A 23224-nucleotide genomic window follows, 5' to 3' on the forward strand; every position below is an offset into this window, starting at 1 on the left:
TTGAGATTCTCTGAAAACAGAGTCAAGGGTGTCCATCTCTTGAGTTTTTAAGAGTCAAATGAGATTGAAATGACTGTACCTGAGAGTCCTGTAGGGACCAGAGAAATTGATACAATTTGTGCCCATCAGGCTGTGGACAGTGGGCCTCCTGGGAGCATCTTGACCTTGACTCCAGAGTGGGACATGCCTAGATTAAAGGCTAGAGGGGGCAGACCCTGTTTGGTGGCACTTGCTGCAGTGAAGCACCCTTTACAATGGCCCCTACCGTCCGCTGCCTTTCTCTTGCGTCTACAACATTGCCTGACATCCTCAATTGTGGGCTGGGCCTGGGTTTCTGTTTAGGCTAATGTTTTTGTTGTTGTTATGGTAAAATACATATAATGTAAGTTTTACCACTTCATACATGTGAAAGTATACAATTTAGTGGCACTAAGTATTAAGCATCCATAATGTTGTAACTATAACACTACTTATTTCCACTCCAAACAGAAACGTGTACCCATCAATCACTTCCTTACCCTTGTCCCACAGTCCACGGCAACCAGAAAACTCCTTTCTTATTTCTATGGGTTTACCTATTCTGGATATTTCATATAAACAGAATCATACAATATGTGACCTTTTTTTGGGGGTGGGGGCTGGCTTCTTTCACTTGGCATGATGTGTTCAAAGTTCATCCATGTTGTAGCATGTATTAGCCCCTCATTCCTTTTTATGACTAAATAATATTCTATTATATCAAGAAACATTTTTTTAAATCCATTCATCAGTTGATAAAACATTTTAGCCACTGTGATTAATGCTGCTGTGAACATTGGTGTATAAATATCTGTTTGAATCTCTGCTTTTAATTCTTTGGGGGTATATACTAGGATTAGAATTGCTGGGTCATTTGGGAATTCTAAGTTAACTTACCAAGGAGCCACCAAACTGTTTTCCATAGCAGCTACACCAATTTACATTACCACCAGCAATAAATTAGAGTTCTAATTTTTCTACATCCTTATCAACACTTGTTATTTTCCATTTTTTAAAAGTGTGGCTGTTCTAGTGAGTATAAAATGCTACCTCAATGTGGTTTTTAAAAAATGTATTTATATTTAATTGAAGGATAATTGCTTTACAACACTGTGTTTGTTTCTGTCATATATCAACATGAACCAGCCATATCAATGTGGTTTTGATTTGCACTTCCGTAATAACTAATGATGTAGAGAATCTTTTATATGTGTTTGTTGGCCATTTGTATATCTTCTTTAGAGAAAGTCTTTTCAGTCTCTTTGCTCATTTTTAAATTGGGCTGTTTGTCTTTCAGTTGTTGAGTTGTTAGTGTTGTTTTTTTTTTTTTTTAAACATTCTGGATACAAACTCCTTATCAAATGTATGATTTGCAAATATTTTTCCCATTCTGTGAGTTTTTCCCTCTCTTGATAGTGTCTTTTGATGCACAAAAACTTTTAATTTTGATGAAGTCCAGTTTAATCTTTCTGCTGCTTCTGTGCTGGTGTCATATTTAAGAAGTCTTTGTCATATTCAAGGCCATATAGATCTACCCTATGTGGTTTTCTAAGCATTTTATAGTTTTAACTCTTATATTTAGGTCTTTGATCCCTCTTAATAAGCTAATTTTAATGGATAGAGAGATAGGAGTGTGAGATGGCCAAGCTTGGAAGCACACAGGTTCCAGTGCTCTTATTTGAGCTCCAAAAAAGCACAATTTTCACTTGGGTTTGGCTGTAGTGTTTGACTTCTGTATTTTACCTTTAGCCAAGACAGTCAACTCCAGCATCCTGCAGTATGACCTGGAGTCCCTGGCACGAAAGACCTCTTACACTGTTCGGGTCATGGCCAGCACCAGTGCTGGGGGAATTGATGGCCCCAGGATAAACTTCAAGACATTGTCAATTAGTGAGTACTCCTTTATTCCCTGGGAATGTCTCCTTGGCATTTCTCCTAGGCCAGTCACAGATGGTGTTTGCCAGGGGCAGGGGGAAGCCAGGTGGAAGGGCGAAGCAGGAAGAACCATTTGTTCTCTGACTCACTGGCCTTCCAGGAAAGGATATGAGTGATGGGAGGGAGAGCAGGAAGATTGACAGCTGAATTTGGAAAGATGGTTCATTTTGCTTCTTCCTCGGGGGTAGCCCCAAATCTTCATAGAGAGGAGGGATCAAGTTAATGCCAACTTTACTGACCCTTCAAACCAGCCCCACCTGAAGACTGTCCCCAGTTCACAGTCATCAATCCCTGTGTGTCAAACAAGTAAAAACCTTGCACCATTGACCCACTTAATGTCACATTTGTGGAGTCTTCTGAGTAAAAAAGTACATAATATGTTCTAGTAATCAGATTTTATATTAAAAATGGGAGCAAGAAAAAGTTAATAAATACAACAATAGTGTGATTCATATGATGCTTGTGGGGGCTATTCAAGAGGGAAAGAAGATGGGCTGAGAAGGGAGATGAAGGAGAAAGAAGGAAGGAAGATGGGAGAAACAGGTTAATTTTTCCAAGTCTTTGAATGACAGAGATTTGATTGTTCAGTTCAGTTCAGTTCAGTTCAGTTCAGTCACTCAGTCGTGTCCGACTCTTTGCGACCCCATGAATCGCAGCACGCCAGACCTCCCTGTCCATCACCAACTCCTGGAATTCACTCAGACACACGCCCATCGAGTCAGTGATGCCATCCAGCCATCTCATCCTCTGTCGTCCCCTTCTCCTCCTGCCCCCAATCCCTCCCAGCATCAGAGTCTTTTCCAATGAGTCAACTCTTTGCATGAGGTGGCCAAAGTACTGGAGTTTCAGCTTTAGCATCATTCCTTCCAAAGAAATCCCAGGGCTGATCTCCTTCAGAATGGACTGGTTGGATCTCCTTGATATACTAACACTGTTCTTAAAAATGAAACTTAAAAGTGAAAGAATATTGCAAAATTTCAATAAAAGCTAGAAATAGTCTAAGTATTCTAGGAAGTCCCTTGTTTATCATGTTTCCAAGAGAAGAAAAGTAGTTTATGGTTCTAGAAAATATGGGTACAGTATATGTTTCTACACAGAAAACGTTCTTTTTTAATTGACTGAAACATTGTCTTTAGGGACTTCTTTTTTTGATACTGCTCTTTAAAATTTTTTAAAAATCATGTTATATTTTTACAACACTAGGCACAAATTGCATTATCTGGTAGAATTTCTCTAGGGGTCAACTTGAAGGCAAAATTCTACCTTGGAGCCTAGACGTTTCTTACCTTTGGTTCTTATAGATCTCCCTGCTTCTATCTTTGATCCTCTACCATCTGTTTTCCACACAGCAGCCAGAGTTTAAAATCCTAGATGCCCTGCTTAAAAGCCACCAGTGGCTTCTGTTGTATTTTAAATAAAATCCAAACTCCTTCCCATAGCTTTTAGGACCCTTCCTCATCTGTCCCTTCCTGGTCTTACCTCCCACCCTTCCCAATTATGTTCCCATTTATGCTCCTGCATCTGCTCTTTTTTCTGCCTGGAATGCTTTTCCCAAAATGAACATGGCTCATTCCTTCTCATTATTCACATTAGCTCAAATTTCACTTCTCCCAAGAGCCTTCCTTTGCTACCCTATCTACAGGTGCTAACTCCTATCCTACTTTACCCTAGTTATTCTCTAATAATAAAAATAATTTTAAAAAATACCCATTTTATCTGAAATAATCTTACATTATTTATTGTCTCAATTCTTGTTCCAGAATGTAAACTCCATGAGAGTAGGGATTCTTGTGTTTTTTTGCTGTTTATTTTATTACTCAGAATAGTGTTTGGCAAATTATAAGTTCTCAGAAATTGTTTATTAAATGAATGAAACCGGAGGATGAACCTGGGGAACACAATTTCTGTCAGTATTATTCAGGGAGAGGAGAAATGAAATGAATTTGAATTAAATTGAAAGAAAATTGACAAGGAATATGTTGCTAAAACTACTGGTTCAGTTCGGTTCAGTTCAGTCACTCAGTCGTGTCCGACTCTTTGCAACCCCATGAACCACAGCACGCCAGGCCTCCCTGTCCATCACCAACTCCTGGAGTCCACCCAAACCCGTGTCCATTGAGTTGGTGATGCCATCCAAACATCTCATCCTCTGTCGTCCCCTTCTTCTCCCACCTTCAATCTTTCCCAGCATCAGGGTCTTTCCAATGAGTCAGCTCTTCACATCAGGAGGCCAAAGTATTGGAGTTTCAGCTTCAAAATCAGTCCTGCCAATGAACACTCAGGACTGATCTCCTTTAGGATGGACTGGTTGGATCTCCTTGCAGTCCAAGGGACTCTTAAGAGTCTTCTCCAACACCACAGTTCAAAAGCATTAATTCTTTGGCTCTCAGCTTTCTTTATAGTCCAACTCTCACATCCATACATGACCACTGGAAAAACCATAGCCTTGACTAGACGAACCTTTGCTGGCAAAGTAATGTCTCTGCTTTTTAATATGCTATCTAGGTTGGTCATAACTTGTCTTCCAAGGAGTAAGTGTCTTTTAATTTCATGGCTGCAATCACCATCTGCAGTTATTTTGAAGCCCAGAAAAATAAAGTCAGCCACTGTTTCCCCATCTGTTTGCCATGAAGTGATGGGACGGGATGCCATGATCCTCGTTTTCTGAATGTTGAGCTTTAAGCCAACTTTTTCACTCTCCTCTTTCATCAAGAGGCTCTTTAGTTCTTCTTTGCTTTCTGCCATAAGGATAGTGTCATCTGCATATCTGAGGTTATTGATATTGCTCCCGGCAATCTTGATTCCAGCGTGTGCTTCCTCCAGCCCAGCGTTTCTCATGATGTACTCTGCATAAAAACTGAAGGAATTATTAATCTTTGATTTTTGTCAAGAAAATAAGGAGCTCAGCCTACTACTGACTTTTGTTCTCCTTTTCCCAAAGGTGTCTTTGAGATTTTTCTTATAACTTCTCTGGTTGGAGGGGGCCTTCTTATTCTCATCATCCTGACGGTGGTATATGGCATCAAAAAACCCAAGTGAGTTTGAAGACAACAATGTGGGCCCTCAAAATCAGGGATGGAAAGGGGGTAGAAGGCACCATGGGTGGAAGAGGGCAGTCTGCCATTTAGGCATATTTGTTCGTTTTTTGGTACTGAATTTATCATGTGCCTTACACTGTGGAACGTCGGAATTCTAACTGGAGCAGATGACCTCCACCCCCCATAGTCCCATGTACCAGGCCTAGGACTTTTTGAAGCCAGGGAAGTGCCAGCTGCCTCACAGTCTTTATCTGCTATGTTCTGCAACTGGATCTAGAGCTGGGGAGAAGATCCTCTCTCTCAGGGTCTAGTGGGGACCACTGGCACCAGCAAAGGGTCTCCAGGTGGCCAGCTTCTCTTCTAGGTAGAGTAGGGAGCAGGGTGCCCATGGTGCTGGAGCACTGGCTAGCACATGCCCAGCATAGACTGCTCCTTACTAGTTACACAGTGTTGGAGGGCTGGCTGAAGGCCATTCGTCCCGCCTGCTCTGGCCACTGTAGGGAAGGAAGCCTGTCTTCAGGGTCTTGTGCTTTCTCTCCCGGGGTGCCTCATTCTACCCTGAGGGTCACGGGCTCCCTCCCTGGCAGGCCTCTCTCTCCAGAACTGCACAGCTGTGAGCCTTCCCTGCCAAGCTGCACTTGCGTGTGCATGCGTGCTGCATCACTTCAGTCGTGTCTGACTCTTTGCGGCCCTAGAAACCCTAACTAGGGACCATAGCCCGCCAGACTCCTCTGTCTGTGGGATTCTCCAGGCAAGAATACTGGAGTGGGTTGCCATGCCCACCTCCAGGGGGGGTCTTTCCAGCCCAGGGATTGAACCCACGTCTCTAATGTCTCCTGCATTGGCAGGTGGGTTCTTTACCACTGACGCCACCTGGGAAGCCCAAGCTATGCTTAGTTATGGTCAGACTAAGTCAATCTTAGTTCCTGTGGATTGTAACTGAATCTTCAGCACAAATTCTTGTACATTTTGCATATCTAAAAGCTCCCAGGTGGTGATGATGCTGCTGGTTGGGAACCACACTTTGAGAATCACTGCTCTAAAATATGAGTATCTTATAAGACTTAGAGTGTTACCTTTCCTGTGGAATAAATCTCAAACAAATGGCTCTGCAATAGTGTGATTCCTGGCACCAAGAGCAGGGGGTGGGGACGCAGTGGCAGGAGAGTGGGAAAGAGTAGCTTTGTCTGGGGAAAGGTCTCCCTCCATCATGTCCCACAATTGACTTGCAGTTTCACCCCCCAACCGCAACGAAGTATTTTGTTTTCTCAGTTTCCATCAGGAGGCTGTGAGCTTGCCATTATTCAATAGGGAGCCGTATAGTTCCCCATGTGTGTGTGCATGCTCAGTCGTGTCTGATTCTTTGTGACCCCCATGGACTGTAGCCCACCAGGCTCCTTTGTCCATGGAATTTTCCAGGCAAGAATACTGGTGTGGGATGCCATTTCCTTCTCCAGGGGATCTTCCCAACTTGAACCTGGGTCTTGCGTCTCCTCCACTGGAAGGCGGGTTAACACTCTTTTGGTTTGGCCATGCAGTACAAGTAAAATGCTTCTTGGACTCACTTCCTGTTTTAAAATCTTCTCTCTTATTAGCAAACTGAAGCACCTATGTTGGCCTGATGTTCCCAACCCTGCTGAAAGCAGTATAGCCACGTGGTGTGGAGATGATTTCAAGGTAAACGCTCCTGTTTCTATTAAGGAGATTGTGAGCAGGCTGGTTATGGGAGGTAGACAGGATGTTGCAGGTGGGGAGCAGTCCTGGGCTGAGATTTGCACAGGGTTCACATAAGGGGAACTCGAGGTTTAAATATCCCAGGGAATGGCCGGCAGGACAAGTGGAATCAGCCTTCCTGGAACAACTTTGACCTCAATCTTTGGACAAGAGAAAAGGACTTCAGTAGGCTCATAGAACCTGGTGTTTGCTGGGCATAGAACTGGTCCTGTAAAGGATGCCACAGAAGAAAGACACTGGCCTTACCTTTAAGGACCTGACTGTCCAGTTAGAAAGCAGGAGAGCCCAGCTATAAGGTTGGAGGCCATGGAAAAAGCAGCCAAGAGCAAATGAATCCAGAAACCTTGACTGCTTATTTGCATTTCTGTCCAAAGGCTTGGGCAGGCTGCATCAAATTGTTTTTCTCAGATTGGAGAAGTTGGCAATGGGTATTCTCATGAGTTATTCATAATAGAAAGTTTCCTTTCACATACATTTTGAAAGTGAAAACTGTCCTGAAATTTTTAAGGTTTAATTTCTTGGTTAAGTAGAAATAAGCCCAATCAAGCATAACCTTTAAATCCTTATTATTGAAGGGCTATTTTCAGTATCCCTTGATCCAGGAATTTTTAGTATTAGCCCTCATTTCAATTCAGAAGACTTTTTAACATGGACATTAAAATTATTTTGTTATTTATTTAATTAAATTTTTGTTATTTTTATTTTCTTCTCTCATCATTCATGTATTATCCTATTTAATTTCCTACTGATCAAAAGTTATTAAGAGAGTAAATTAATTCATAGGAAGTATTGTCTGATGTCTAAAATGTTTTTTGAATTATCTGTAGCACCCACTTATTAATCACTCAATATATGCCAGGCATTGAACTAGGCTCTGAGAATGCAAAGAGGTCAGACCCTGCCCCTGCCAGGAAGCCATCTTTGATTTTTCTGGTGACACTGGGAAAGTCATTTGTATTTATGACTGTGGTTTTTCCATCTGTAAGAGTTTTAATTTTGATGCCTCCATCTCCACTGGGATTTTGTGAGCCTGTGATTATATGAAAAATAGCTTTGGGCTCCCTAGAAGAAGAAATTATTTCAATATAGTGTGTTCTTCTCAGGAAATGGGCTACTCTTGCCTAGCTCCCATGGAAGGGCACCACTTCTAGCCTCTGAGATGAATGTGGCAGACTAGTGCAGAGGTGGGCTTTGGGTGTCCCAAGCCCAATAGCTTTTGTCTACATCATGTGTGGCCCCCAAATGACCACTGAGGGTGTGTTTCTTTCACTTTCCCAGGGTAAGCTAAATCTGAAGGAGTTTGACGACTCTGTGAACAGAGAAGACGGGATTCTAAAACCATGTTATTCACCCAGTGACCTTATTGACAAGTTGGTGGTGAACTTTGAGAGTTTTCTGGAAGTGGTTTCCGCTGAGGATCCTGGAAAGGGTTGGGAAAATATCTTGGGAGGAGAAAAGAATGAGTACGTGGCCTCCCCAAACAGGCCTTACTGTCCCACTGTTTCAGCCGGGATTCCACCCGGAGGGCCCCAATGCCTGTGCTCTGGGATGCTAGAGGGGACCTGCCCAGAAGCCAGAGAGCAGCTTCTCCCTCCTGCCCAGGGCTTTGGGCCAGACCATCTCTGTGAGGAAGGAGCACCAAACCCATACCTGAAAAATTCAGTGACAACCAGAGAATTTCTCGTGTCTGAAAAACGTCCAGAGCAAATCCACAGAGAAGTCTAAGTGCTGCCGTGGCTTGAATCCCGCTGTGTCTCAGAGTGGGTGACACACAGAGGGGGAAGGTATGGCTACTAGAGCTTTCTTGGCATCTTCCCATCCTGCTTGTGTTAGAGAAAGCCTTGCATACCCCCAAACTTGGTTGGTACAGACGTGGAATTTGTTTGAGAAGAAAGGATGCTGATCAGCCTGAGCACTTCGCAGACAAAGAACAATTTTGTCGTTGTTGTTCAACTGAGGCCCCTGGCAGATGGACTCAGAGGGGCTGTAGACACTGGAGGCAGACATATGCGGCCTTCCCAAGGAAGTGGGCCTTGGGCACGGCCTGGGCTGGCACCACTCCTCACAGCTCCAGGAGAGACTTTCCCTGTTGCCAGAAGACCGTTGTTTAGTTGGCACTTGGGTGACCTGCTGGGAGGCGAGGGGCTCTCCCATCACCTTGACTTCCCTGGCTCTAGGCTCTACTCTGAGGCAGCCCTGGCGTCGCTTTAGGGTCGCTTTAAATCTCTCTTTCAACACAGAGGCGGCAAGTGGGGTGGCCTTCCAGATGGAATGCCTGAAACGCCTCATTACCCTCATTAAATCTTAAGTGTCTGCAGCAACAACCAACCCAGGACCCTTGCCCTTGGTCCACTCCATGCCTGCAGCGGGGGATGGAGGAACAAGGGAGGGCCTCAGCAGGGCGCTGGGGGGAGGGACGCTAGCCTGGGCTGGCAGGTCCGCCCTGCCGTCCAGGTCATAGCCCAGCCCTACCAACAGTTTCCAGAGGCCCCTGCTGCCCTCTGTCTGTACCCAAGCCTGGGAGTTGAAAGGCACTGTAGACAGAAGTGGCTTTTTGACAGGGACTCTGGTCCCTCATGCTGGCCCGGAGCCCAGGAATGCTTATGGAACACACCCTGCAAAGGCCTCTCCCCAGAAGCAGCCAAGCAGGGCCTGCGCACGTGGAATGCTTAGTAACCGTGCTGCTCCCACACCAGGCTCCTCTGCCTTCACCCGGCAAAGCCGGGAGCCCACAACCTTGACTGGAACCACTAGCCCAAGGGCTGATGGCAGACCCCTGGGAACTTGTCACAGTGGCTTGCTGGTATTGGCAATGGCTCGTCTGGCCATTGCGGGAGGTTGCTGAGAACCTGGTGAGGTAGGGACAGTGGGGCCTGGTGAGCCCAGCATTTGCCAGATAGAAAGGTTGACGGTATTTCTCCAAGAGTGAGAAGTCTGTGCTTGTGGTCCACAAGCAGCCATCACAGACTTCACAAGCCACTGACTCAGGTGTGCAAAAACATTGCTTTACTTTCCTATAACCAAGATTAATTTCCAGTGCCAGCTGCTGACCTTTAGAAGGAATCACCCCAAGTTAGAGATTTTGAGTTGCCTCGGGTTTGGAGCTCGGGCTCACCTGGGATTTCAATGCCCTGTCCATCCTGGGACTGGCTCTGAGTGCCAGCAGATAATCAGGGGAATGTGCGGTCTGCTGCCTGAGCCCGGGCAGGGACATGCCTCTTCCCCCGGGCAGGGACGTGCCCTCTTCCCTGTCCCCTGTCACTTTCCTCTAATCACTGCATCCTTATCGTGGGCACAAGCAAGGATGCTTTCCCAAAGCTGTCTCCTCATTAAGTCTCCAGTGTCTATAGCACCCCCCAAATTCCACAGTCCTGGTTCACAGAACAGTGACCACTGATAAATCTAGGAATAATGGATGCCTGGGGCAGGCGCTGGGAGCCTATGTTCTGGGAGCAGAAAGGGACCAAATGAAAGGGACTCCCGGCTGTGGTGGCCGCTCTCTGCCCTGACGCCTCCCTCCCCAACCCTCTTGTTATGTGGGCACTCCTGTGGACTCCCTGTCTTCCAGAACCCCAGACAGGCCCTTTCCACCCACCTCTGATCTCTGAGCTCACAGGAGGCCCCAGCCTGGGACCCCGCATTCCTCTCTCTCCTCAGAAACCCTCTGCCACCTCCAGCTGAGGGGCAGGGAGTGCCATGAGTCCCTCTAGTCTTCTCCTCACACTTTTTTGAACCTAAAGTCCAAGAAGTTGATGGTGGGGAGAGAGAAAAGGTCACAAACTGAAGTGGGTTTCAGGGAGGAAGCCATTACCCTTGCTCTCCCTCCCTTAACCATTCGTTAACACCTGAAGCTTCTGATGAATAGCTGGCAGATACCACGCCCTGGGGCTTCCCAGGTGGCAATACGGGTGAAGAACCTGCGTGCCAGTGCAGGAGACATAAGAGCTGCGGCTCCATCCCTGGGTCAGGAAGATCCCCTGGAGGAGGGCACAGCAATCCACTCCAGTATTCTTGCCTGGAAAATTCCATGGACAGAAGAGCCTGTCGGGCTTCAGTCCAGTGGGTCGCAAAGAGCTGGGCATGACTGAAGTGACTCTAGCACGCGTGTACCGCACTCTTGGCCCTTCCTGTTTCATTCCCTTTCTCACTTTCTTTCTTGCCTCCTGTCTTCTGCTCCTTTTTCCCCACCATTCCCAGCAGCTTTGCATCTTTTTAAACGCTTCCTCTTTTACCCCTTCGCATTTCTTGTTTCTTTTCTTTTTATCCCTTTCTCCCCTTTCCATTAGCCCCCTTATGACATCTCCACATTTACTTCTGCTAGCTTTGAGGGCTAGGGAATTTAGGGCCTTCTGTTTTGTTCTAGATGGCCCAAGGCGGTTTCGCAGGAGTCAGTGTTTCCTGCCAGGAAAAGGGGCAAATTTCCGAGGAAGGCCAGCGAGCACACTGAGCAGCACTGCTCTGCAGAGCAGGTCGCGGGCCTGGCCTGGGAGAAGCCGGCGGGGGCCTTCCCCTCCTGGAATCCGGCCCCGGCTCGTCCCTGCTCTAGGGTCCTGCGCTGCCTCTGTGGCTGCAGATGGAGAGGGCCATCTGCATTTTTTTCTGTTGCTGTCAGAGAGACACTGAGAAGACACAGGAAAACTTGTTTTATCAAGCTCATTAAAAACTGATACAATTCTCCTTAGAGTTTTCTGGGGCTCTGGGAACCACACAAACAGCTACATTAGTGTCGTTACTAGCCTTTCTTTTACAGTAATATCAGAAAAATTTTTTAAAGAATGGTAGAGAAGCGGTTAGTGGTTCAAAAACAAGATGGTACCTTCATTCTTTCTTGGGCAGCTGCAATAAAACACATGTGGGGTGGGGGTCCTGGTGGGGGTGGGGCTTTGAAAGAGGCAGAAGATGGGCAGGTCCCGCCACCCCCATGGCCACTCCTGCCTCATGTGGGGAAAGCCTGTGCTGGTCTGCCCAACACCCCCAGTTATCCCCTGCCCCCAGTGCCCTCCCCAGGTCTCCAGTGCCTCTTAGCTATTGCTGTTGCGGCAGGCATGCTTCAGCCCAGGTCCCTGCCAGCTGGCCCTCAAGCCCAGTCTTGGCTCTGTGTTTGAAGGGCCCATGAGCCAAAAATGATTCTTACATTTTCAAAGACTAGAAAACAAAATTAAATGAAGAATAACATTTAATGATCTGTGAAAATTCTACAGAATTCAGTGTCTACTGATGAAACTTAGTTGGGACACTGTCACACTCGTCTTTTATATATCATTTCCAGCTGCTTTCTGCACACAAAGACAGAACTGAGTAGGTGTGACAGAGTTTCTACCATAGAGCCTAAAATGGTCACCATCTGGTCCTTTATAGAAAACATTTGCTGACCCACCCCTGTGAAGCCCACAAACACAGGGCTCAGACTGCACAAAGTGTTTTAATTTTGAAGTATCTGCAAAGGAAAAACAAAATCAGGCTGTGTCACTCTGGACTCCTAATTGGTTTGGGACAGACCTCTTAAAAGGGCGCATATTCCCTGGCTCCCCGCGGCCCTCATGATCTCTGTCTGCCTCTGCCTGTGACTAAGCTGGAGAGTTGTGGCTTTTTAGCACTCACTCCGGTGGTTCTTGACCCAGGTCATTTTGTCTCCCATCCTCGACTGTCAGACATTTGGCAATGCCTGAGGGTGCTGCTGGCATCAAGTGAGTAAGAGCCAGCAAAGACGGTGGTCACCCTACAATGCACAGAACAGCCCCTGCAGCACAGAATTATGTGTCTCCAGGCATCAGTGGTGCCGAGGTGCCCGACTGAGCTAACCTCTGCCCTGCACCCATAGCACTGGCCGTGGGGCCGCTCAGTGCCCACACACAGCTCTAGGGGTCTCTCTTTTTTATTTTTTCGTAAATTAAATTTTGTTTTGGACTCAAGTTTACAACAGCAACAAGAACAAAAACCTCAATACCAATTATTTATTTCATTCTTAATTCATTTCTGATATGATGTGTTCCTTAAATGAAATACGTTTTCATTTAATTACGAGTGGTATGTTGATCCAATTGGAGTCTCCCTTTACTGTCACTTATTATTTCATGTATAAAATTTCATGTATGAATACAGTTCATAGTGGCCACACCGCACCTCTCAGTGTACCTGCATATTGTGGTTTGCTAAGGATTGTTTTAAGTGTCCTCCTCTTATAGGGAGAAACTTCAATGAACCAATATTGTTGCACAAAATTTTCTTTTCACACCTTTGTCCTCGCTTCTTGGGTAGAATTGCTGGGTCAAAGTATTATGGTTATTGGATGACTGTTCCCCCCACAAAAGCTACACTGATTTGCAATAGCACCAGACACTGCTGTAAACTGGACTTTGTCAATTTACTGGGTATGGTCAATGAAACTCGTAGTCATTTGTCTTGCTTAAATCATTGTGAAGCTAAACTTTTCCCATTTATATTTTACAGCCCACAGACATGTGGGACCCTATCCACATGTCTGATAGCACCCACATAGGGGCTTGTGGTTGAAATGGCTCATTATGTTGATCTCACAAACAAAGAATAAAATCACAGTGATCCTTGAGACTGACCAAATTGCCCAAATGTCATTCTATTTTCCCGCTGGCCCCTACTTTCTCAAGGCTACGAGACCACTGGATTTCAGACCTCCAGCTACATGTCAGCAGGACTCAGCTACAGGCTAAAAATTAACCATCCCTTCAGATAATTTTTCATTGGCAGGGTATAAGAAAGACCCCATCAGAAAGGGAGGACACTGATTCTCCTTAGGGGCCAGTCATCCTCTCGTTTTCCCTCTAAGAAGTTTCTTTTTCTTGCCTGACTGTCCAGCTTGCTCTCTTTTTCTCCACACTCTCCTTACAATGTCCACCTGTTGACATTTAAAAATCTTCTATTTCTAAGCTCCTGAGGGCATTGAGAGACCAGCTGAGCTGCTACAAACTAGAGGCGCTCAGCAGGACTTTAGAACAATTGATGGACTTTATCCTTCAGCTGGCAATTTAAAAATATGGGTTGTGTATGGGGTCACACAGAATCGGACACGACTGAAGCAACTTAGCAGCAGCACACTCCGGCCCCATAAATCACAGCAGGGCATTTTAAAAGAGAAATTTCACGCTAATGTATTTTGTTAATTGTTTTATGTAGATGCTAATTAGCAACAAGGCCTATTTGTCTGTGGCAAATAGTATGTGGCATGACCATGCCACATCAACGTATGTGGCATGACCATGCCGTGTGCTCTTCTTGGGGATGCCCCCTTGCTGCTAAGAAAGGGGAGTGACTCCTGCGGGAGAGCAGACAGCCAGCCTGTAGGGAGCCACGTGGCAAGGGGAGGGGTCTGGAAGTGGGGTGCGGGTCCAGGTCCTGCCAAGCTTGGGGGGTGAAATGCCGGGAAGATATCCGAGGCCTGGACTTAGAGATAGAAATCAAGATGTGCATACCGGAATGCTGATGTCAGGGAGGAAAGCTGACTCCCTGTACCAGAGAAGCGCCTCTTTGTGTGCTCTGCCCGTCATCTTTTCCATGGATCGTTCGTATGTCGATGTAACATGTAACGCATGTGCATGAAAGTTCATGTGTGTGAAAACATGGTTATTGTAATGAGAATAGCCTTTCAGATGCTTTATTGTAAGTGCATTTATATTTTGATTTTTCAAATAATAAAGCAGTAACACCATTTTTAGGTAATGCGTGTACGTCCATTTTAAAGTTTTACCCACTCAGATGTTTAACATGACTTCAAAATGTAAAAGACCACCTTTGTTAGACATGAGGGGTGACTGTGGGAAACTCTAGAGCTCAGGTGACCAGGAAGCAGAGGTGGGCAATTACCCCTCATGCACACCTCCCACTGCAGAGCCAGCCGGGCCTCAGGTGCAAGCCCTTGCTGTCCTCCGACCTGATTCCTCCTCGTGGCAGCATTTCAAACTCCTTCCAGCTCCTCAAGCTCCCCGGGGTCTCCCCTCACTGCTCCCCTCACATCAGCAGGTGACGTGGTCCCCACTCATGGCGGCCCGTCTCTCCTGCGAAGGTCAGAGGCGGAGGGGACCCAGCTCGCATCCATCCCTTCCTTGGCCTCTCCTGTACCGTCACCTTCTCCTTCTCCAGCGATTCCTCCCCCTAAGCCTCTTAACAGGGTTCCAAGAGAAGAGGACAGCAAACGTGCTTCCATCTCCGCCTCTGCTGTCTGTGACCCCACGGCTCCGCTGAACATCAAGGTAGAAAGAGCCGCACCCCAGCAGCAGCAGCTTCTCCAAGTGGCTCAACTCCTTTATTTTTCTTTTCAAAATGAGACGATGGAACTGCTAAAATGTTCTAGAGGAATAGAAAGAAAGTGCTTTAGGAGCAGACAATTTGGAAACAAAGGCTTCAGACTGGCTTCTTAAGTGTTCAAGTATAAGGCACACGTGTGCCCACTGTTGTTGGAGAAGCCCTGGGGTGGGGGTGGGGTTACCTCAGGTTTTGTTCTGTTCATCACTAAGGTCACTCCTACTTGATGCTTAACGGCACTTACTTACTAAGAGCTTTCTGTGCACCATCCAGCAATTCTCACAATGCTGTGTGGTACTTTTATAAACTTGCAGAAAGGTGGGTACCATCAATAGGGTAGTGTTATTGTTCAGTTGCTAAGTCGTGTCTGACTCTTTGCAACCCCAGCACGCCAGGCTTCCCTGTCCTTCACCATCTCTTGGAGTTTGCTCAGACTCATGTCCATTGAGTCGGTGATACTATCTAACCATCTCATCCTGTGCCGCCACCTTCTCCTTTTACCTTCAATCTTTTCCAACATCAGAGTATTCTCCAGTGAGTCCTCTCTTTGCATCAGGTGTCCAATGCTGGAGCTTCACCTTCAGCGTAGGTCTTTCCAATGAATATCCAGGGTTGATTTCCTTTAGGGTTGACTGGTTTGTAGTCCAAGGGACACACAAGGCTGTGATTTGTGAAGGGATGAAAGGGTAGTGAAAAAAGTGAGTGTTAGTTGCTTGTAACTCTTTGTGACCCCATGGACTGTAGCTCGCCAGATTCCTCTGTCCATGGCAAGAATTCTAGAATTCTTCAGGCAAGAATACTAGAGTGGGTTGCCATGCCTTCCTCCGGGAGGTTTTCCCAACCTAGGGATCAAACTCCCCACATTGCAGGCAGATTCTTTACTATCTGAGCCACCAGGGACCATTATCCAATTTACAGACAAGGAAACTGAGCTCAGAGAGGCTTCAGGGACTTGGCCAAGACTCTGCGATTGGGGAATGGTGGGTTGGAACTGGGCCGCTAATTCCCCTGAGCTGCCCTGCCTCTCTGGCTGATAACAAGTTGGCTTCTGAGGTCAGAGAGAGTTAAAGAGGATTGGATTCTTCAAGGTGCAGAGGGCCCTTGAGACTCTCTTCCTGGTCGGGTCTGGAGACTCTTCCTCTCTCTTTCTCAGTGCCTGCCAGGACCCCTGAGATTGGTTATTGACCCAGGAGTGAGTGGAGGTGGAGGCGGGCACTATGTCCCTGTTCTCAGAACAGGGAATGACAAGAAGAGAGAAGACCCAAGGGAGCCTGAGCTTCCGGATGGGCTTGGGATGCTGCAGAAGCAAGTCAAGATGCCACAACAGAGTGATAGACTCTGTGAACACCCTGACCCCTCAAGCAGGACACAGGGAAGTCTGGTGGAAGATGGGACTTCCCATGAGAGTTGGAACAGGGCCCTGCATGTGACCTTCCCTTCTGACTAATTCGTTCTTTCCACTCCTCCCTAATCACTCTTCTGCTCTTTGTTTCTCAGACTCCTCTTGGTTGACTTGCCATTTAAACCTCACAGATCCCAGGGGTTGAGTCCCTGGTGGACAGCTTACTCCACAAACTCTTTGTCATTCACACCCAGCCTTCAGCTGCACCTGTGTCATCCCCAAATTCCCATCTGCACTGAGCCCAGGATCTGCATTTCCAATTGCTCGTTGGACATCTCCACTTGAAACGAACATGTCCAGGACAAAGAATGTATATCACCAACCCACCCCTCCTCTTTCAAACCTTGTTTCTCCATTCTCCTACTTGGACAACCTGAAGTCATTGAAGCTCCTTTCTTCCTTGCCATCAGCACCCAGTGGGTCACCGAATCCTTACCCTTTTCTCTGCAAAACTCCTCTCCCCCATAAGCCTCTCTACTCTATTAACCCAAATCCCATGCCAACCCCTAGCTTGGTCATCTTTGGTCTGGGTCTTTGAGCAGCCTCCTCCCTGGTTTCCCTTGCTGCGGCCCTATTTTCTACACCCAAGTCCACCTTCCACACTACCTCTAGGATGATCTCTATGCACAGGTCTGGTTCCATCTCTGGCCTGCTTCCTAATCCCCAGTTGAATGGTCCACTGGTAACATCCAAACTCCATAGCATAGTAATTGGTGAGGTTCCTTTTAAATTATTTGTTCACGTGCTATACTTTTAAAGAGTTAACAAATATTAGTTTTTTATGGCTTCTGTAACAAATTACGACAAACTTTGTTGTTCAGTCGCTTAGTCGTGTTCGACTCTTTGTGGCCCCATGGACTGCAGCACACCAGGCTTCCCTGTCCTTCACCGTCTCCTGGAGCTTGCTTAAACTCATGTCCATCAAGTCAGTGATGCCATCTAACCATCTCATCCTCTGTCATCCCCTTCTCCTCCTGCCTTCAATCTTTCCCAGCATCAAGGTATTTTCCAATGAGTTGACTCTTCTCATCAAGTGGCCAAGGTATTGGAGCTTCAGCTTCAGCAACAGTCCTCCCAATGAATATTCAGGACTGACTTCCTTTAGGATTGACTGGCTTGATCTCCTTGCAGTCCAAGGGACTCTCAAGAGTCTTCTCCAGCACCATGGTTTGAAGGCATCAATTCTTTGGCACTCAGCTTTTTTTTTATTGTCCAGTTCTCACATCCATACATGACTACTGGAAAAACCATAGCTTTGACTAGATGGATGTTTGTCGGCAAAGTAACGTCTCTGCTTTTTATTTTTTATTTATTTTTATATTATTTATTTATTTCTAGGTTTGTCACCACAGACTTAGTGCCTTTAGTGACATGAACTTATCTTACAGTTCTGTAGGTTAAAAGTTCAATGTCACCTCACAGGGCTAAAATAAAGGTGCCATCGGGGTTGTGCTCCTTCTGTTTCAATGCCTTTTCCAGCTTCTAGAGGCAGCCTATATTCCTTGGTTTGTGGCCCTGTCTTCCATTTACAAAGCCAGCACCATTGCATCGCTTTGATGGTTCTTCTGGAGTCCTGTCTCCCTCTGTTCCCTGGGGCTGAGCTCAGTCTGAGGTCTGAAGCACATCACTAAAGGCCCAGCCAAAGCTTCACTCTGTGTCTGATTAGCTTTGTCTGCTTCTTAGTGTTCCTGACCCAGGGACAAGCCTTGTCTGAGACCAGAGCCCCATGGAAGCTAAATTCGGACCATACCTGGACAGAGACCTGAATAATCTTATTGCCAGCAAAGCTGCCTAGAGAGCCTGGCCTAGATCTGTGAACCAGAGGACTTACTAATGGTCACTCCAGAATTAGACACACTGGGTTATGAGCCCATCTAGACTCCACAGGGCTCACTCTGCAGGGACAGGCCCCTTTTCTATGGGGCGGAGAGCTGACCAGGGTGCATAGTCCTTTGGATGGGCTGGCTCCCGGACAGATGCACCAAGAAACCAGCCCGTGGGCTGCCCCCTGGGGCCCTTGAGAGTCCCGGCCCATTAGAACTGCAAAGACAAGGCCCTGGGAGAGGAGCGAGGGGAGCCTGTGCTGGGTCTCAATAAGCTTCCACTCAGTTCAGAACTCTAAGTACTCACTTGATGTTTAGGACACGGCAGGGTTCTGCACTCCAAGGAAGCACATCCCAACTAGTGGAAAACCTCCAGTGCTGGGGGGTCGAAACCACAGTGTGGTACATACACATCTCAGAGTTTCTTTATTCCAGATTTTCCTTCATAGAGATCAACCTGAAGGATGGAAAAAACTCCCCTTTGCCCTTGCAAATAAATCACAAATATCTACTTAGAAGCTAAGTTGAACATTTTCTCTGTAACTCAAGGAGTCAGCATGTGTCTGTAACTCAAGCCCTTCCCAAGACATATTTGATCGGCTAGCCTTTGTTGTCTTCTAGGGAAAAAATAAAAAGAGTTCCAAGAAAAATCTTCTAGGATTGTTAATGCAGATTTTCTGATGGTAAAATAACAGCCTCCTAAACTGACAATTCCATGAAATCTCAGGGCTGGTGCCAGAGAACACATAATACTTCAAACCAGACAGAGAACGTGTCGTACAAAGGCAGTGTCTTTTGGACCCAAAGCAATGTTTTCCACCTCTCCCTGCCAAAACAAAACAAAAACAAAATACCCCCAAAACAGGCATACAAAAGCCAGAAACAAGAAGCAAACAAACAACAACAACAAAACAAACCCAAAGGAAAAACTTCAAAAGGAAACAATCCTAAGAGAAAACAACAAAATGAAACCCAGGGCTCCTACCATCTGCATTTTGTCCTTTGAGACCCTCTGCCCTTCTTGGCTGGGAGAGCCTGATGCAAATGAGCTTGGGAGGGTCCTTCCAAGGTCTGCAGTCCCAGGTGGTGACAAGGTGGTCCTGGGGACCCATGGCTGTGCTGCCCATGGCAGAGTGCAGGCCCGCAGATGGACACATTCCTGACTTCACGGGCCGGGCAGGCAGTGAGGCTCTGTGAGAGCCTGGGGATAGCAGATGGTGGCATCTGGCATCAGAACCACTACATGTGAGTTGGGGCCAAATTTGGGAGATGGGGCAGGGGGCTGCCACCCTCACGTCTCGTGAATGGTCATCCTGGCTTCCTCCCGTTCCTTTCTGGGGATGGTGCCTGGTCGCTTTCACTGGTGAGGGCAGTGGGAGGAAGTGACTGATGGTGGTCTCTGGATGTTTGCATCCCTGTTTCAGTTCAGTTCAGTTCAGTTCAGTCATTCAGTCGTGTCTGACACTTTGTGACCCCATGGACTGCACCATGTCATGCTTCCCTGTCCATCACCAACTCCCGGAACTTACTCAAACTCATGTCTGTTGAGTTGGTGATGCCATCCAACCATCTGATCCTCTGTCGTCCCCTTCTCCTCCTGCCTTCACTCTTTCCCAGCATTAGGGTCTTTTCAAATGAGTCAGTTCATTGTATCAGGTGGCCAAAGTATTAAGGTTTCAGCTTCAGCATCAGTCCTTCCAATGAATATTCAAGACTGATTTCCTTTAGGATGGACTGGTTGGATCTCCTTGCAATCCAAGGGACTCTCAACAGTCTTTTCCAACACCACAGTTCAAAAGCATCACTTCTTTGGCACTCGGTTTTCTTTATAGTCCAACTCTAGCATCCATACATGACTACTGGAAACCAAGGCCTTGACTAGACAGACCTTTGTTGGCAAAGTAATGTCTCTGCTTTTTAATATGGTGTCTAGGTTGGTCATAACTTTCCTTCCAAGGAGCAAGAGTCTTTTAATTTCACGGCTGCAGTCACCATCTGCAGTGATTTTGAAAACCCCCAAAATTAAATCTTTCACTGTTTCCTTTATTTCACATCGATTTGCCATGAAATGATGGGATCAGATGCCATGATCTTCGTTTTCTAAATGTTGAGTTTTAAGTCAAGTTGTTCACTCTCCTCTTTCACTTTCATCAAGAGGCTCTTTAGTTCTTCACTTTCTGCCATAAGGGTGCTGTCATCTGCATATCTGAGGTTATTGATATTTCTTCCAGCAATTTTTATTCCAGCTGTGCTTCATCCAGCCCAGCATTTCTCATGACATACTCTGCATATAAGTTAAATAAGCAGGGTGACAATATACAGCTTTGATGTACTCCTTTCCTGATTTGGGACCAGTCTGTTGTTCCATGTCCAGTTCTAACTGTTGCTTCTTAACCTGCATACAGATTTCTCAGGAGGCAGGTTAGGTAGTCTGGTATTCCCATTTCTTGATGAATTTTCCACAGTTTGTTGTGATCCACACAGTCAAAGGCTTTGGCATAGTCAATAAAGCAGAAATAGATGTTTTTCTGGAACTCTCTTGCTTTTTCCATGATCCAGTGGATGTTGGCAATTTGATCTCTGGTTCCTCTGCCTTTTCTAAAACAAGCTTGAACATCTGGAAGTTCACAGTTCCTGTACTGCTGAAGCCTGGCTTGGAGAATTTTGAGCGTTACTTTGCTAGCGTGTGAGGTGAGTACAATTGTGCGGTAGTCTGAACATTCTTTGGCATTACCTTTCTTTGGGATTGGAATGAAAACAGACTTTTTCCAGTCCTGTGGCCGCTGCCAAGTTTTCCAAATTTGCTGGCATATTGAGTGCAGCACTTTCACAGCACCATCTTTTAGGATTTGAAATAGCTCAACTGGAATTCCATCTCCTCCACTATCTTTGTTCATAGTGATGCTTCCTAAAGCCCACTTGATTTCTCATTCCAGGATGACTGGCTCTAGGTGAGTGATCACACCATCGTGGTTATATGGGTCATGCAGATCTTTTTTCCATAATTCTTCTGTGTATTCTTAATATCTTCTGCTTCTGTTAGGTCCATACCATTTCTGTCCTTTATCGAGCCCATCTTTGCATGAAATGTTCCCTTGGTATCCTAATTTCCTTGAAGAGAGCTCTAGTCTTCCCCATTTTATTGTTTTCCCTATTTCTTTGCACAGATCACTGAGGAAGGCTTTCTTATCTCTCCTTGCTATTCTTTGGAACTCTGTATTCAAATGGGTGTTTCTTTCCTTTTCTCCTTTGCCTTTTGCGTCTTTTCTTTTCTAAGCTATTTGTAAGGCCTTCTCAGACAACCATTTTGCCTTTTTGCATTTCTTTTTCTTGGGGATGGTCTTGATCAATGTCTCCTGTACAATGTCATGAGCCTCAGTCTATAGTTCTTCAGGCACTCTATCAGATCTAATCCCTTGAATCTATTTGTCACTTCCACTGTGTAATCATAAGGAATTTGTTTTAGGTCATACCTGAATGGTCTAGTGGTTTTCCATACTTTGGAATGTGTGAATTTGGCAATAAGGAGTTCATGATCTGAGCCACAGTCAACTCCAGGTCTTGTTTTTGCTGACTGTATAGAACTTCTCCATCTTTGGCTGCAAAGAATCTGATTTTGGTATTGACCATCTGGTGATGTCCATGTGTAGAGTCTTCTCTTGTGTTGTTGGAAAAAGGTGTTTGCTATGACCAGTGCATTCTCTTGGCAGAACTCTATTAGCCTTTGACCTGTTTCATTTTGTATTCCAAGGCCAAATTTGCCTGTTACTCCAGGTAGCTCTTGACTTCCTATTTTGCATTCCAGTCCCCTATAATGAAAAGGACATCTTTTTTGGGTGTTAGTTGTAGAAGATCTTGTAGGTCTTCATCGAACCATTAAAGTTCAGCATCTTTAGCATTACTGGTTGGGACATAGACTTGGATTACTGGGATATTGAGTGGTTTGCCTTGGAAACGAACAGAGATCATTCTGCATTTTTTGAGATTGTATCCAAGTACTGCATTTTAGACTCTTTTGTTGACTATGAGGGCTACTTCTTTTCTTCTAAGGGATTCTTGCCCACAGTAATAGATATAATGGTTATCTGAGTTAAATTTACCCATTCCAGTCCATTTTAGTTTGTTGATTCCTAAAATGTCAATGTTAACTCTTGCCATCTCCTGTTTGACCACTTCCAATTTACCTTGATTCAAGGACGTAACATTCTAGGTTCCTATGCAATACTGTTCTTCACAGCATCAGACTTTACTTCCATCACCAGTCACATCCACAACTGGGTGTTGTTTTTGCTTTGGCTCCCTCTCTTCATTCTTTCTGGAGTTATTTCTCCACTGTTCTCCAGTAGCATATTGGGCACCTACCGACCTGGGGAGTTCATCTTTCAGTGTCCTATCTTTTTGCCTTTTCATACTGTTCATGGGGTTCTCAAGGCGAGAATACTGAAGTGGTTTGCCATTCCCTTATCCAGTGTAACATGTTTTGTCAGAACTCTCTACCATGATTCATCCATTTCGGGTGACCCTACATGGCATGGCTCATAGTTTCATTGAGTAAGACAAGGCTGTGATTCATGTGATCAGATTGGTTAGTTTTCTGTGATTGTGGTTTTCATTCTGTCTGCCCTCTGATGGAGAAGGATAAGAGGCTCATGGAAACTTCCTGATGGCAGAGACTGACGGAGGGGGAAACTGGGTCTTGTTCTGATGGGCAGGGCCATGCTCAGTAAATCTTTAATCCAATTTTCTGTTGATGGTTAGGGCTGTGTTCCTTCCCTGTTGTTTGACCTGAGACCAAACTATGGTGGAGGTAACCCAACCCTGAAGCAGGCCACTTCCAATCCATGCCTCTGCCAGAGACTCCTGGATACTCATGGGCAAGTCTGGGTCAGTCTCTTGTGGGGTCACTGCTCCTTTCTCCTGGGTCCTGGTGCACACAAGCTTTTGTTTGTGCCCTCTAAGAGTCTGTTTCCCCAGTCCAGTGTCAGTTCTGGCAGCTC

General features: G+C 45.9%; 1 protein-coding gene across 1 annotated transcript in view; it reads left to right on the plus strand.

The window, feature by feature from the left end:
• The window catches only part of IL31RA (interleukin 31 receptor A), a 47416-nt gene extending 38369 nt beyond the window's left edge, over positions 1–9047 (plus strand). The window contains exons 12-15 of the mRNA XM_040262392.1: positions 1768–1908; positions 4895–4988; positions 6587–6668; positions 8004–9047. Coding sequence (XP_040118326.1) covers positions 1768–1908; positions 4895–4988; positions 6587–6668; positions 8004–8450 — 764 coding nt within the window. The 3' untranslated portion in view covers positions 8451–9047. The remainder of the gene's footprint in view (positions 1–1767; positions 1909–4894; positions 4989–6586; positions 6669–8003) is intronic.
• Positions 9048–23224: the final 14177 nt, after the last annotated feature.

This window comes from Oryx dammah, unplaced genomic scaffold, assembly GCF_014754425.2.
Source record: "Oryx dammah isolate SB20612 unplaced genomic scaffold, SCBI_Odam_1.1 HiC_scaffold_20, whole genome shotgun sequence".
Taxonomy (NCBI): domain Eukaryota; kingdom Metazoa; phylum Chordata; class Mammalia; order Artiodactyla; family Bovidae; genus Oryx; species Oryx dammah.